Source organism: Phascolarctos cinereus, unplaced genomic scaffold, assembly GCF_003287225.1.
Source record: "Phascolarctos cinereus isolate Bilbo 61053 unplaced genomic scaffold, phaCin_HiC Scaffold_4;HRSCAF=312, whole genome shotgun sequence".
Lineage (NCBI taxonomy): Eukaryota > Metazoa > Chordata > Mammalia > Diprotodontia > Phascolarctidae > Phascolarctos > Phascolarctos cinereus.
This window is the reverse complement of record NW_027555847.1, coordinates 33441532-33459119: the sequence shown is the minus strand read 5'-3', so window position 1 is coordinate 33459119 and position 17588 is coordinate 33441532. Positions and strand designations below refer to the sequence as shown.

The 17588-nt window shown below is 38.7% G+C and overlaps 1 protein-coding gene across 2 annotated transcripts in view; it reads right to left on the bottom strand.

Annotated features, from left to right (window-relative positions):
• The window catches only part of TAFA1 (TAFA chemokine like family member 1), a 515546-nt gene that overhangs the window by 1455 nt on the left and 496503 nt on the right, over window positions 1-17588 (bottom strand). For both annotated transcript variants that reach the window (XM_078152141.1, XM_021007590.2), the window contains exon 4: window positions 6082-6206. In XM_078152141.1, the coding sequence (XP_078008267.1) occupies window positions 6082-6206 (125 nt within the window). The remainder of the gene's footprint in view (window positions 1-6081; window positions 6207-17588) is intronic.

Genomic DNA, 17588 nt, shown 5'->3' with positions numbered 1-17588 from the left:
TTCCCAACCATTTTGTTCCCCATATTCCTTGGCTTTTAAGAAACCTTCCCATATTCCCTGTTCAATATTAAATGCAATAGATTATAGAGTTTACCACTCATATACATGCAAGAAATAAGAGTAAAGAGATTAATTAATTTTAATGGGGTAATATTGTTATTTACCAAATATTGCCCACATCCTTGATGAGCTTCTTGTACTGCCTGGGTGATTATTAGCAAGATTGCAGTCCCTTTATACTCTGCCTTGGGCATATGCGGAGTGTTGTAATCAGCTCTAGGTGCTCACCTTTTAGAAGGGCAATTATAAGCTGAAGAGTGATCAAGATGGTGAATGGCCTCTCAACTATGCTGTTGGAGGATTAGTTGAGAAGAAGAGAAGATGAGGAGGGTTGGCCATGAAAGCTGTCTTCAAGAATTTAAAGGGTTTTCACATACCTCTCCATTTCCTCCACAAGAATACCGTTAGAAACCTTATTAAAAGCTTTTCTAATATCTAGAAAAAAAACTATATTTACCTTCTCTACTAGTTTACTAATCCTGCCAATAAAGGAAAAGAGGTTAAGACTGGAGTGACCTGTTCTTACTCAGGCCATATTTGTTCTTTGTCATTCTACTAGGGTTTGGTGTATATTTAAGAAGACCAGTAAGAAGATGAGACAATCATTGGATTCATAGTACTGAGTGATATCTTGGTGGCACATCTCATCCACCATCCCCTCCCTACCATCACCCCACCCAGAGAGTGAAGGAATTACTTAGGTTGTATTTTGATGGTTCAACTCATTCAGCAACATCCCCTGAAAATGTGCAGAGTGCCTACTTTGTACAAGAAATTGATCTGGGCAAAGAATCTGAATTTTCATTAGGTTAGGGAAAGGAATAAACATTTATATACTACTTACTATCTGCCAGGTACAGTGCTGAGCATTTCATAGATATTGTCTCATTTGATCCTCACAACTGTTTTACAGCTGAGGAATTTAGGCAAACAGAGGTTAAGTGACTTATCCAGGATCATATATCTAGTAAGTGTCTGAAGCTGCATTTGAACTGAGGTCTTCCTGACTCCAGGCCCAGCATTCTGTCCACTATACCACTTATTTATGAGAGGTAGTATGATGTAGTTATTAGAGAGCTAGATCTGGATTCAAATCCTTTCTTGGATACTAAATGGCTGCATGAACCTGCAAGTCACTTAACCTGTCTTAGACTTTATTTCTTCATATATGCAATGGGGATAATGTAGCATCTACCTCACGGGGTTGTCTTGAGAATTAAATGAGATGTTATGTGTAAGTGCCTTGTAAACCTTAGGGCGCTATAAAAGTGTTAGCGATCATTATTCTCACTTCACCTAATGTATAAATATTTTTAGTATTAATATTGCTACTATTAGTAGTTAGTATCAGTATTAGTCTTGTTTCACTTTTATTTTTATATCCCCAGCATTTAGAGTGTTTGACATAGTCCAGCATTTAGCACACTGCCTGGCATAGAGTTAAGTGCTTAAATAAATGTATTGTCCATGTGGGAGGGAGAGGGGGAGAAGAGGAGATACATTAGAGAGGTTGATTTTGAAGTCCCTAGCCCACCATGTTGCTGTTGTTGATAAAGTAAATGAGGAAAAAAGAATACACAGTAAATTAAAGCATACCCCAAAGCTCCATTGTAAATCATGTCTACTCAATATTTTATTAAGCTAGTCTCCTATTAATGAAAAAGAAATTAAAGAAACTCTAGATAGTGAAGAAGACTGAGCTGGGTTAAATATTAACATTTTATGTTCAAGAAATGGAATTGGCTGCCATATTTGTATTATTTTATCTATGTTCAATAGCTAAAGAAAATGAGCATTGCAGAGCTATAGAACTTTAGGGATGGAATGGACCTCAGAGGCCATGTAGTCTAACTTATTTTGGAATGATAATAATCCACTATACAGCCGAACAAGTGGTCCTTCAACCTACAATCCTGTACTGGCAGCAGAATTTGCTTGGAAGTGGGTTTTTTTTTTACAGCTGGAATGGACTGAATGATCACGGGGAACTATGGAGAAGGTAGGGTTCCAAGCCCTTACTCACCAGTAAGGCAAAATCTGAGCGAAGGTGCTGATGGTCCCCTAAGGTCTCCCAAAGGAAAATTCCCAGTCCCCTCAGATGATCTCAGATCAGTTCTTTACCATCCTTATCACCATCTTTGGAATGTTCTTCTGTGTATCAATGTTTGCTAACATGCTCAGAGAGATTAGGTGAGCTGTCCCACATCGCACAAATAATAAAGGAGAGTGCTAGGCTTCAAACTTAGGACTTTTGGTCCGGGGATGACTTTACAAGGCATTCTACTGAGGTCAGGTAAATATATATGTAAAAAGACACATGGACGCAACACACATAAATATTTTTACTTACATTGCTTGCAAGATGTAAGAAACCTTTCCTTATCCCCTTTAAATTGCTAATGCAATATCTTTCTTTTATGTAATTGTTTTTAGTGGTGTCTGCCTCTTAGTAACCCCTTTTGGGTTTTCTTGGCAATGATATTGGAGTGCTTTGCCATTTTCTTCTCCAACTCATTTTACAGATGAGGAAACTGAGGCAAACAGGGGTAAATTACTTGTCCAGGGTCACACAGCTAGTAAGTGTCTAAGGCTGGATTTGAACTCAGGTTTTCCTGACTCCAGGTCCAGTGCTTCAGTCAGTGTGCCATGTAGCTGTCCAATATCTTTGATTACCATATGTTTAAGTAATTTGGATTTCTTTTCTATTTATTCTGTACTTATATATGGATTTGGCAGCCTTGATAGAACTAAGATCCTTGAGATAAGGGGGTTGTTTCATTTGTTTTCTCATGGCTCCTGGAATATAGTAGACCCTTAATAAATTCTTGATTGATTGAAATAATATAAACTGCATAATATGTTAATAATATAGAATATATAATTATATACAATACAATAATAGATGATATATAATTATGTATAAAACAAGAATATATAATAACATTAAATAATATAAACTATAAAAATCAACTCAGGATTTTTTCATGTGACTGATATATTGTTCTATTTGGTGCTTTGGAGAATTTCACTTGTTTCCATTATGAAATAGTTTGCATTGTTTTGGATTTCACATTCAATAGATAATTATTAAGTATTTATTACACGGTATTGCTGGGGAAGATACACAGTTTAGTTAAGACATAGTCCCTGGTTCTCTTGGAGTCTTTAGCTTAATGGTGAGACCTGACAGGTATCTAAATATCTATAATAATAAAAAGTTTGAAAACATTAGAGTAAGGCCACAAGAGTTAACTATGTAATTTCACAATACCTAAGGGGGAAGATGATCAACCATGGGGGTATCAAAAAATGTTGCTTGAGAGAGGTGACATTTGAAGTGGATTTTGAAGAATGAGCTGGAATCAAATAGACAAGTAGGGATTAAGGTCAACAAAGGCACAGAGGTGATCACACTGGCAATAGATGGGGGATGGTAATTAGTGAAGTTTGGCTGTGCTGTAAATTACATGGAAAAGAGTAACATGAGAGTAGCACCAGATTATTTCCAGCTTTGAATGTCATGGAGCTTAAAATTAATACTATATTCAGTAGGGAGCCATGGAGTTTTCTGCAGAGATATAGCACAACCAGATCTTTATATATGGAAGATAAGTATGGCAGAGCTGTGAGGGATGGGTGGAAGGAGGGAGTGGGAAGACCCATTCTACTGATCCCTTAGTCTCACTTCCCATTACCACCTCCTAGGTACAGTTCCTCATTACCATACTCCTGAATGGCTTCAAAAGCTTCATAGAATCCCAGAATATTAAAGCTAGGAGTCTTCAGGTTGAACCCTCTCCTTTCACAAATGAAAAAAACTGAGGCCCAGTGAGGCAATGTTCACAGAGCAGAGTAAAGACTAAAATGCTGGATCTTCTGATATCTGGCCTAAATGTTCTTTCTACTCCTTAATCTATTTATTTTTTTAATAAAAGATGATAGATTCCTATTTTCAAACATGGAAGAAAACAGGTATTTGGCAATAAAAAGAGCAACAGAGTGATTACAAAACAAATCAAAACCTCCAAACCTACTGGGGATAAAGTGGTGGCAAAGAAGTCACAAATGATGGGAGTTTAAACAAAATCACTTTATAGAGCTATCCTTGGATTTTTAGGAAAATTGTTTCCAAGTCAAATGTAACCAAAGGGAGCCCCAGAATCCACCCTGCTGCAGCTAATTAAAATGGTTCCTGTGGTCTGGCAACGGGAATGGTTCTCATTTCTGAGCACTTTGCTCAGTAGGTATCTCATTTAAATGAAATAAAATAGTCCATACTGAGCTGCAGGAGAGTCTATGGGTGAATGCTAATGAGGTTGTGTTGGCTCTGAAGTCTTTTGTGGACATGGCATAAAGTGAAGTGAAGGTGTGGGAATGGAGCTGCCCAACTGGACAATTGTCTGAAGGCCTTCCCTTGTCCTCTTCCCTTCTCTCCCCAAATCACTCTTGTTGACTGCAGCTTCAATTTTTTTTTCTTTTTCAAGTTGATTTAGCATTTCTAAGTAATAGTAGAGTTGGCTGAATAGAGCATAATCATTTAATTAGGCTTCACAAAAAGTTAAAAAAATTGGGAAGAGGTAAAAAAAGTTGAGCTACTATTTTGGTGGATAGGGTTCTGGACTTGGACTCTCAGAGACCTATGTTGATATTCTGCCTGATATTGCCTGTGCAGCCATGGATGGGTCACTTAACTTGTCGAAGCTTTAGACAACTCTATTAATAGACCCATTCATTAAGGTAGAGTTGGATTTAGTTCTGAGTTGGTGGAGGAAATTTCTGTACCTATGGACTCATAGATCCTTGACATATTGATGTAAACACCAATTCACTTCGATTGAATTCATTTTAACGTGCATTTATTAAGCACATTGCTATGTACCAAACACGAAGCTAGGCACTGGATATAGGAAGACCAATAAAGTAGTCCCTTTAAGTCACTTAATCAATTGACCAATAAATCAAGAAGCATTAATTAAGTGCTAAGCTTGGTGCTGGGGGCACAAAGACAAGAAATGAAACAATTTCCTTCCCCCAAGGAGACTGCATTCTAGGCATGGTAGTGTGGTGGTGGCAGAGGTAAAAACCAGCTGATACTTCTACAGGTGGTCCCTGCTTTAAGAGAATTCAATATATGAAAAAAGTCTGAAATGTTAAGAATGAGGAAATTAAGTTATTAACTTTTCATAAAAGGTGTTTCAGTTAAAAAAATTACAAAAGATTTTACTACAGCTTTAACAGACTTCAGGAAAGTGTGGCAACGTTTTCTTGAAGGTCAGGACCATTTTCATTTTTGTCTTTGCACCTCCAGCTCTTTGCATGATGCCTGGAGTTCTGTAGATACTTTATAAATGCTTGTTGAATTAGTAATAGCTAGCATTTATACAGTGCTTTAAAGTTTGCAAAGAGTTTTACATATTATTTTATTTGACCCTCACAACCCTGGAAGAATGTATTATTGTTAACCCAATTTTACAGATGAGGAAACAAGGTGAGATACATCCCCAGAGTCACAAAGCTAGTAAGTGTCAGTGGTAGAAGCTGAACCAATGTCTTCTCAGCTCCTAGTACAATATTCTATTCACTGTACCACATCATGGTCCTTGATGATTGAATGAATGAATGAATGAATGAATGACTAGAGTCTGTAGTGGAATGGTTAAGCACTCATCTGGACAATTTAGAACAGCTCCTTGTTGTTTTATGGACTTAATTTGAGCAAAGTATAAAGATATGTTGGTTGAATTAATTAAATAATTATCTCATCCTTTCATGTTCCTTTTTAATCTGAAAGCAAGTCAGGAAAGGCAGCTTTTTCTTGCTCAATGTACTGAGAGTTTGGGTATAGTTTGATGATAGATATATGACACGGGGCCTCTGGAATATCAGACTTCTGAGTCATCAACACTCCTCACCTGTTTGGGTCTTTCTTGGAACACATCTATGGGACCTACATACAAGTAGTCAGCCATCTGTGCATGTCCTGGTGTACTTTGGCACATAAATCACAACAAACCCACTTACTCGTGTGGTCTTGATCTTATTGCCAGTTGCACACATCCATCCAGAGTTATCAGGAAGAGTCTTACATTCTTCTCCTTCAAGACATGGCTCCATCTCACACCACCATTTTCCAATCACTATGGAAGCTAGAGAGAGGGAGAAAGAAAGGGAGGGAAGGAGGAGGAGGAGGAAGGGAAAGAGAAAGGGAGGGAGGGAGGGAGACAGAGGGAGGGAGGGAGGGGGAGAGAGGGGGAGAGAGAGAGAGAGAGAGAGAGAGAGAGAGAGAGAGAGAGAGAGAGAGAATGAATTGTGATTACAACTCATCTGGACCACAACTTTATTTCTTCCTAAGGCAAATGGATTTTGAAAAGACACCAGGTCCTCTTCATCTTTAGTTACTAGAGGAGTAAATCTTATTAAGAGATGGGCTTTTCATTTACAAGCCCATCAATGAAAATGTAATCATGTTGTCAGACTTCATCAAGCAGTGACGAATTCAACATCTCCTCATTGTGGGAAATGTTATGTGACAACATGTGCTTTTCTTGATAAAGTTTGAGGACTTTTTTCATATATCCTTTTTATGTGAACAGCTCTCTCCCCCTCAGAATGTAAGCTCTTTGAAGACAGTGACAATTTTCACTTTTTGTGTGTGTGTGTGTATCTCTAGTACTTTGCTCAATGCTTGGCACAGAGTAAACACTTAATATAATAAATGTTCATTGGTTGGATGATTGGCTATTTATATCACATGCCTTTTATTAGTTCTTTCCAGCTATGGGAAATGACAGTTGCTTGCTCTTCCAAGCAGATAAGCCTATCTTCTCCACGTATGAGCCCCAGGTAGGGAAAGTATAGTAATTGCCCTCAAAGTGAATCTGTCATATTTCTGTTCAGTGCATTCCTTGAATGATAAACTTTAAAAAGTGGTGTCAAAAGACAGAGTACCAAACCCACAAACACAAAATGTAGTGGCTTCTGATAAGCCATTTCTACAGTTTCAATCAAAGTAGGTATGTGGCTTTTTCCCATCTCTCAAACACAGAAGCTCAAAGTCTTAGCAACATCAGAATTTCTTTAGTAATCATTTCTTATTTATGGATTTTAAAGTAGGCCAGAGCTACAATCCCAGAAAATCATTACTATAGAACTTGGCTTACTTGTGTGCCTTTTAAATATATACAAACACACATATGACTAATCTGTGATTTTGTCAAAGGAAATCCTGATTAGATGAATACCCCCCACCAATAAAGATTGCAACCCCTTTATACCTTAATAGATCATTGATCTAGGGGCAGCTAGGTGGTACAGTGGATAGAGCACTGGCCCTGAATTCAAGAGGACCTGAGTTCAAATTCAGACTCAGACACATAACACTTACTAGCTGTGTGACCCTGGGCAAGTCACTTAACCCCGTTGCCTAACCAAAAAAAAAAAAATAGATCACAGATCTAGAACTGAAGGGGTTTTGGTGGAGACCTAGTTTGAACCCTTCATTTCACAAATGCAGAAACTGAGAATCAGAGAAGGGAAGTGACTTAACAGAGATGCCAGAGTCAGGATTTGAAACAACTCTCTACCCCATTCCAAATCCTGTTCTCTTTTCACTTTGGATAAATACTAAGGAGTTCCTTCAGGTGAGACTTGAACCCAGGTCTTTTTGTTCCCAAATCTAATATTTTGTCACTACATCATGTTTTATATATGTATATATAATATATATATGTATGTATATATAGACATACATATATATGTTATATATACATATGTATGCATATCTATCTACAAATGCATATGCATGTAAATATATGCAAAAGTATGTTGGTCTTAGAGTCCAGAGGATCTGAGGTCATTGCTAATCTGTAGTCATGGAGGCAGTGTCTCACTAAACTTTTGATATTAAAAGCCTGGACCATTCTCTGCCTTTTCTCTCCACCCACTCCCACCTTCGCTCCCACCAGTATATACACAGATTAAAAAAACCTTCTGACCTTATCTTTTCTATGTAGGACCTTGAACTCAATATGTCCAAAACAAATCTTATCTTACCCTCCCACCCCCACTCTACCCTTTCCAGGTTCCCCTCGCACAAAGCTCCTGCTAACTTCTTGTTGTTGTTGTTGGGATTTTTTTTTTTTTGGTTTGTTTTGGCCAGTTTTCCAAGTTTGAAACTGGTAGTCATTCTTTACTTCTGTCTCTTTATCATCTCCTCATCCAATAATTCATGCCATCCTATCTATTCTATCTCTGTACACTGTATCATGTAAATAAAGTCTGTAGTACTCTTACTCAGGATGCTTCTGAAGGTCCCTACTGCCTATGGAATAAAGTACAAGTTCCATTATAACCCTTCACATTCTAGCTCCAACATATTCTGAAAGGTGGTTCCCATTACTCCACACATATTAGCCTTCTTATTCCTCAAGCAAGGCATTTCATCTCCTTTTTGTCTTTGCATAGGCTGATAGCCACCCTTCTCACAGTCCCGCTTCTACCACCCTTATGATCTTTCTCCTCATTTTTGCCCTCTGGAATCACTGGCTCCTTTCTTCTACTTCTTTTGATTCACAACAACACTCTCCCCCAAATCCTTCTAAAATGACTTGGCTCCACTGACATTGACTTGGTAACATGTTACAGTGGAAGGAACACAGGCTCCTGAGTTGGAAATCTTGAGTTAAATCTTGCATCTGATGATTGAGGCCTATGTGACTTTCAGGAAGTCACCTCCCTGGATCTCATTTTCCTTATCTGTAAAATGAAGGATTTGAACTTACTTGATTTTAAGGGACCTTTTAACTTCAGATCTATGCTTCTACTCCCATGGTCAAAATCACTCACTCATCACTCATTTAGACTTAGTAGGCTTTTCACCTTTAGTCTCTTCTCACTCCAAACCTCTTTGTATATTATTGCTGATTAATAAACTACAGATCTAATTGTCCCATTATCGTGCTCAAAAATGTAAGTGAATTCTAATGGGTTACATCATAGAAATTAAACTAGCCTGGCATTCGAGGCCCTCCTGCATCTCATCTCACCCAATCGTTTAGCTTTGGCTCCCATTTCTCCCTCAGTTTTTCCTCTATGCTCTACTTAAAAGAGCTTCTTCCAGATCTTAAATTGTATTATAAAGCAGCAATCATCAAAACTGCCTGGTACTGGCTAAGAAATAGAGTGGTGGATCAGTGGAATAGGTTAAATATGTGACACACAGTAGTCAATGACTATAGTAATCTATTATTTGATAAACCCAAAGACCCCAGCTTCTGGGATAAGAACCCACTCTTTGAAAAAAACTACTGGGAAAACTGGGAAAGAGAATGGCAGAAACTAGGCATAGACCCAAATCTCATACCGTATACCAAAATAAAGTCAAAATGGGTTCATGACTTAGATATAAAGGCTGATACTATAAGTAAACTGGGAGAACAAGGAATAGTTTACCTATCAGATCTATGGAGAACAGAAGAATTCATGACCAAACAGGATATGGAGAACATTATGAAAAGCAAAATGGATAATTCTGATTACATTAAATTGAAAAGTTTTTGCACAAACAAAGCCAATGCAACTAAGATTTGAAAGAAGGTAGAAAATTGGGAATGAATTTTTACAACCAGTCTCTCTGATAAGGGCCTCATTTCTAAAATATATAGAGAATTAAGACAAATTTATGAGAATACAAGCCATTCCCCAATTGATAAATGGTCAAAGGATATGAACAGACAGTTCTCAGATGAAGAAATTAAAGCCATCTATAGTCATATGAAAAAATGCTCTAAATCATTATTGATTAGAGAAATGCAAATCAAAACAACTCTGAGGTACCACATCACACCTATCAGATTGGCCAACATGACAAAACAGGAAAACGATAAATGTTGGAGAAGATGTGGAAAGATTGGAACACTAATGCCTTGTTGGTGGAGTTGTGAAATGATCCAACCATTTTGGAGAACAATTTGGAACTATGCCCAAAGGGCTATAAAAATGTGCATACCCTTTGATCCAGAAACAGCACTTCTAGGGCTATATCCCAAAGAGATCATACAAATGGGAAAAGGACCCACATGTACAAAAATATTCATAGCAGCTCTTTTTGTGGTGGCAAAGAATTGGAAATTGAGAGGATGCCCATCAATTGGGGAATGGCTGAACAAGTTGTGGTATATGAATGTGATGGAATACTATTGTGCTGTAAGAAATGATGAACAGGCTGACTTCAGAAAAACCTGGAAAGACTTGTATGGTCTGATGCTGAGTGAAGTGAGCAGAACTAAGAGAACTTTGTGCACAATAAGAGCCACATTGTGCGATGACTAATATTGATAAACTTGACTCTTCTCAGCATTACAAGGATCTGAGACATCTCCAGAGGCCTTGTGATGGAAAATGCTATCCACATCCAAAGAAAGAACTATGGAAGTTAGATCGCTACCATTTTTTTTCTCTTTGGTTGAGTTTTGTTTCCTCTTTCTAATAGTTCCTCCTGTTGGTTTTAATTTTTACTCACAACTTCACTAATGTGAAAATATGTTTAATAGGAACGTAAACGTATAGCGTATATCAGATTGTGTGCTGTCTTGGGGAGGGTAGTAGGGAGGAAGGGGGAGAAAAATTTTAAACTCAAAAGCATATGGAAGTGATTGTTGATAAGTCAAAATAAATTTTTTTAAAAAAAGAGTTTCACACCATATCCTATGTTTTCTTGTCCTTCTCTCTTGGATGATACTAATCCCTCTGCCCAGAGTATCCTCACCCAATCTTCTGCCTGTCAAAATATTACCCACCTATTCTTTAAGGTCTGGACAAAAGTCTACCTCTCCCATGAAGCCTTCAGGAAGAGTATTTCTGTCCTCTGTAATTTGACTCATGTTCAAACCATGCTGGATTTGGAGTCAGAGGAGTGGGGTTTAAATCTCAACTCTCCCACTTTGGGACATTGGACAAATGCTTCATTTCTGAGTTTCAGTTCCCTCATCTGTAAAAAGAGTAGATCAGACTAGATGTCCTCTAAAGGCCCTTCCCACTATATATTTATGCTCCTAGTACTGTATACTTCCCCCCAATCAAAGCTCTTTAATTGTATCTCCAATATGGCACTTGCACAAATAATCACAAGGAAGAATCTGATATCGGAACCCCCCTCCCTCCACAGAGAGATATAGAAAACATCTAATGAAAGTGTTTACTCTAAGTCAAGCACTGTGATAATGGGAGGGGGTTGAAGGGATGTGTCTTCTCTTTTGTAGACTCCCCAATAAGTAAGTATACTTCATACACAGTAGGGTAATAAATGTGTTGAATTATTGACTCCATGGGCTGATTTAGGGGAAAAGCTCTGAATGTGGAGTCACAGAGACTGAGTTTTAATTCTGGCTTTAACACTTGATAGCTGTTTTACCCTGAGCAAGTTATTTGACCTCTTTGAGCTTAATTTCATTCCATGAAAAATGAGGGGATGGGACTTGGTCTCTAAGGCTGCTATTCGAACTCTGAATCTGTGATCTGGTGAATACTAGCATTCTTTAACAATGTTGAAAATGAGGTGTCAGAGAAAACTAATCAGAAAATTAAAAAGTGTTTATATTGACTTTGCAACATTGCATCATGTAATTGTATAGTATTATATTGTAAACAAGTCATTGCATGCACATACTCCTGCCAATACATTCTGGACTTCCCAACAATTCACAACACTGCTCACCTGCCAACACTTGCTTGTTAAGACCTGTTGGAGACTTGACCACTGATCATTTATAACTTGTATTTTGTGTGTCTATTTGAAAATAATGTAATCACTATGATGTTAACTCTGTTCATAACAGATGACACATGTACAAATGGTTGTTCAAAATTTTCTTCTTTTCTTTCCTTATGCTTCCACTGCTCCCTTATTTTTATTCAATACCCCCCCAACTTGCACCTGAGACTACTCCCCCAGTTGTTCCAGCACCCTTCAGGGGTCAGTATCACCCACTCTGGGAACCTGTGAAGTAGAGTATACTCTTAAGGGTCTGTGTTATCATTTTTTTTATATCGGAATCCCCCTTCCTCCATAGAGTAATATAGAAAACATTTTTTTTTTGGTTATCATTCAGTTATAAATATCCCAGTCCCACTCAATGAAATCACCAGCAATAAAGCCCTCTGGTCTTGGGGAGGTTGAGGGGTGGGGGAAGAATTACCTTTGCCAGCATCCCTCCAATGGAGAGCTCTATCAATGGAGAATTTTCCACTGAAGCACGTGGAAAATGAACTGCTCCTGCCAGTGAGGTCAGTTTTATAAAAAGTGACTTTGCCTTCTTCTGACAGGTACAGAGCCTGCTCTCTTTTCTTGTTACTGCTCCTTGACCTCTCAGATTCAGTTCTCTTTGTTGCAAGCTAACAAAGTAGCCTCTGTCTCTTTTTAACACAACTAGTTACTAAATGGAAATGTAGGCTGAAGGAGAGGAAGTTTTGTGAAATCTGTGAGCCACCTTTAATGCAAGGATTTGAAGATTCACTGATTCACAGGGGAGGAAAATCTAATAATAAAAATATTTCAGACCTGTGCACGACCTCCCCAAGAGAATATCAGAAGTGGGTCTTGTAAATGTAATGTGATGATGTGACTCTTATCTATAACCTGTGAATTGAGTTCATTTCTTGGCTCACAGAGCCGGAAAGGACTCCAGAGGTCATCTAGCCCAACCCCCTTATTTTACTGATAGGGAAACTGAGGCCAGGAGGAGTTAAGAGATTTGCCTAAGGCTATACATGTTGGGAGTGGTACAGCCAAGATTCAAATCTAGGTTGTCTGACTCCAAATTCAAGCTTTTCTCACCACATAATTGTGCTTTCCTCATATATAACCATTTTTTCTTACATAATTTCTTTCCATTAGAATAATTCTCTAATTCTGTTTAGTAAATAAATGATGCCACATTTTTAATACAAGGTAGTTGTATTGTCATTGTTCAGTTATATACATAATTGACAATTTTTATCAGCCGCTGTTAACTCCTAATTTACCTTAGCTTCTAACCAAATTGACCTACTTCCCATTCCTTGTATATGACATTCAGTGTCTTACCTTCATGCCTTTACCTAGGTTGTTTCTCATGAAAGTAGTGCCATCCCTCCTCTTTGGGTCTGCTTTCAGGAACACTTATTTCCATTCAAGTTCTAACTAAAGTGCCACCTTCTTGTAGGAGATTTCTCTAGATTCCCACAGGAACTAGTGTTCTTCCTCTCCAATTTACTTTTTGTATGATTGACACAATAGAAAGAGTGCAGAATTTAGAGTCTGATGTCCTGGGTTCGAATTCTTGGTCTGTTTCTTATTAACTCTGTGACCCCTGGGGAAGTCACTTAACTTCATTGTAAAGTGGACTAGATCAGGTGTTCTTACCCATCTTTGTATTATGGGCCCCTTTGGCAGTAAGCTGAAATCAATAGACAGACTCATCCTCAGAATATTTTAAATGTACAAGATAAAATATATAAGGTTACAATGGAGCCAAGAATATGAAATAGTTTCCTATATTATGTATATGTATGTGTGCATATATGTGTGTGTATATGTATGCACGTGTGTATGTATGTGTATAAACTCGTGATCCCCAGGTTAAGAATCTCTACACTTGATGATCTCAAAGTCCCTTATGCCTCTAAAGCTATGATCCAAATATATCTGTTACTCTGTCTGTCTATCATTTGATATGTAACTCGTAATTTATTTACTCTTCTCCCCAATTCCTGCCCTTGTGCTAGGGGACTTTAACACATATACTGATTATCCCTCAAACACTCTAACCATTCAGTTCCTCAACCTACTCTCCTTGTGTGAACTATTCCCCCCACCTCCACCTCAGCCACACACAAAAATGATCATACCCTTGATCTTGCCATCATGAACAAATGTACCACCTCTAAGTTCAAGAATTTTGGAATCCCGTTACCTGTTTATAATCTATTGGCTTTTTACCTGTCTCTTTGCCTTCTGTTACAAACTCTACTCTTTTTCTGTACCACGACTTCCACTCTCTTGACCCCCCCCCGCCAGGTCTCTCCCAGGCTATTTCCTCTGCATTAGCCACTTTCCTCATCTTGACCCCTTGGTGAACCAATTCAATTCTATTCCGTCTTCCTCTCTTGAATCCCTCAGCCCATATGTCACTGATTATGCCCAGCCAAGCCTCAGCCTTGGATCATTCTCACCATTTGCTGCTTTTGCTCCTACATGTATGCTACTGAATGAAGATGGAGAAAAATCATGCAGCAGTTCTGCCTAGGCCCTCACTACTGCTAGGCAATCCTGGTATGCCTCCCTTATCAATTCACTATCTTATCTCTACAGAGGCTTTTCTAAACCTTTCATCCCTTCTCAAACCTCCTGTAGCTCCCTTTACCCCAACTCTCAGCTGAGAACTTGGCCTGATATTTTATAGAACAAAATTGAGGCTACTCACCATGACTTCCCTCTTCTCCTCTCTTCCTCATCTCCTATCTCTTGGGTGCCTTCTGCCTCTCTTTCCTCCTTCATCAATATCACATGATGAAGTGGCCTCATCCCTTACCAATTCTAAGCCCTGTACCTATTCAAGGGACTCCACTCCATCCCAGCTCCTCCAACGGATTGCCCCCTCTGCCATCTCTTATCTGTCATTTATTTTCAATCTCTCCCTGTCTGCTGGCTTCTTCCCTACTGCCTACAATCATGCCCATCTCTTCCCAACCCTGAAAAAAGCCTTATTTGATTTTTCAATCCCTATAAAAGATTATTCTATTTCTCTTCTGCCCTTTGTAGTTAAACTACTCAGTCATCTACAATAGGTACTTTCGCTTTCTTTCCTCTCACTTTCTTCTTAACCTCCTATAATTTGGCTTCCAATCTTAAAATTTTACTGAGACTGCTCTCTCCCAAGTTGCTAATGCTCTCTTAGCTGCCAAATCTTATATCCTGCTCTCAATTCTTATTCTCCTTGACCCTTCTGCAGCTTTGACGCTGTCGATCACTTTCTCCTCTTTGATGTTTTCTTCTCCCTGGTTTTTGGGGAGACCACTATCTCCTGGTTCTCCTACCTATCTAACCTCTATTTCTATCTCCTTTGCTGGATCCCCTTCCAGATCACACCCTCTTTTCTTCTCTCACCCTACTACTTCACTTGGCATCTCATCAGCTATTATGGATTTAATTACTATCTCTATGCTGTTGATTCTCAAATCTACCTCTCCTGCCCCAAACTCTCTGACCTCCAGTCTCACATCTCTAACTGCCTTTCAGACATCTAAAACTAGATGTTCAGGAGACATCTGTGACTCAATATACCCAGAATAGAATATATTTCCCCGTCCTATGTTCCCAATTACTGTAGAGGGCAATATCATTCTCCCAGTCCTCTCAGGCTCATAACCTAGGAGTAATCCTCAAAGCCTCACTATTTCTCATCCCCAATATCCAAGCTGTTGCCAAGGCCCGTCATTTTCACCTTTACAACATCTCTTTAGTACACCCCTTCTCTCCTTTGACACTGCCTTGGTATAGTATGGATCCTCATCATCTCAGACTTCAATCATTGCAATAGCTTGCTGGTAGATCTATCAGTTTCAGGTCTCTCCCCGCTTAAATTCATTCTCCATTGATTCACTAAGGTGATTTTTCTAAAACACAAGTCCAATCATTCCCCTCTTCTACTCTTTTGAACTCCAGTGGCTTCCTATGGCCTTCAGGATCAATTACAAAATGCTCTATTTGGCATTCAAAGCCCAACTCTCCTACCTTTCCAGTCTCCTTACACCTTAGTCCCCAACATACACTCTTTCATCCAGTGGCACTGGCCCCCTGGTTGTTCCACAAACAAGACACTCCAACTCTCATCTCTGAGTATTCTTGCTGACTGTCCTTATGGGCTCATGAGCCAGGGTACTAGAAACCATATTTATTCTTTAGGGTTACCTGATATAACACTGAGACCAGAAGCCGCAGCAACTTTCTGACTGCCAAGTGTACTGAGAGCACATCCTCAGAAGAGCTGCTATGGCTCCATACAAAATGCCTTATTATAATCTCTTTTACCAACCCTAAAATAATTGCCCCTGTATTAACATTTTGTCAGGGCAAATGGGAAAGATAAGAATTTGGATAAGCTTACCCAAAACCCCAGGCAATGGAGTAAAGGAGCTAGTTCCTAGGGTCTTCTGTAGATAAAATAAATCCTGACCTTTAATCCCTGTTTACTGTAGTATTTTCTTTGTTGCAGAATGAGCTGCAGTTTCCTTGTAGGCCCATAGCTGACTTTTCCCACTCCCAAGGAAACCACAGGTGACAATTGAACTGACTAGTGTTAACAATTCTCAAGCTGTGTTGAGTTGGAGGATTAAGTGAACTTTGCTTTCTCCAGATGGGTGGGCTATTCAGAGATTTCTTAAAGAGCAAGGAGGCTCAAACCCTGGGCAAGTATATTACTCTTTTATAAGAACTACAGGATTCTCCTTTTAGATACAAAGCCCTACACAGATTGCCCTGGACACTTTTGACGTCAATATGGGAGCAGAGCCAGAAGGAAAAATATTGAATCTTGCTAATGTCACCTCTGTTACAGAAAAGTTTAAAAAAAAATGATACGTAAATGATGACTGGGCAGCACACAGAATCAAAACTGCATTTATCATGTGTTTTCTTACCAATTCTGGGCAATCTGATCGTATACTTTTAGGAAAAAGAAGTCATTTCCTCAGAGCATTGATTTTGTAATCAAAGAACCTGGGTTAGTCTTGACACTACCAATTCCCACCTTGGTGCTATTTTTTGGGCTCACTGATTCCTCATTAATGAAATGAAGTCATTGGATTAGATGACTTCCTAAGGTCCTGATCCATGTTCTTAAAATTCTAAGATCAAAATGTTTGAATCAATCAACCAATCAATAAAGAAATGTTCACAATGTGTCAACAATGTTCTAGGCATTGTGCTAAATGTTAGGAATACAAAGAAAAAGTGAAATAGACTCTGAACTCAAGGAGCTTCCATTTTAACAACTCTAACCATTCTTTTTAATGGATCTATACATAGGGATTTCTGATGTAAGGCAATGCATGGTATGAGATTTTGCGGTTTCTAAATTTATAAAGCATTAGCTAAATTTCCTCTGCATCCTTTAATGATAACCATTATTTATGTTTTCAGTCATTGTTCAATCATGTCTGGCTCTTCATGGCTCCATTTGGGGTTTTCTTGGCTATGATACTAGAATAGTTTGCCATTTCCTTCTCCAGCTCATTTTACAGATGAGGAAACTGAGGCAAGTGAGGTTAAGTGACCTGCCCAAGATCACACAGCTAGTAAGTATGTCAGGCCAGATTTGAACTCAGGAAGGTGAGTTTTGCTGACTCCAGTCCTGGCACTCTATCCACTGCACCACCTGGTTGCCCCAGTTACTTACATATGGCTTTATATAAATATAAACATAGAACCCTTTCCAAAATTATCTCCCATGAGTCAGCTCTGTGAAATTGGTACTACAGGCATTGTTCCCCCC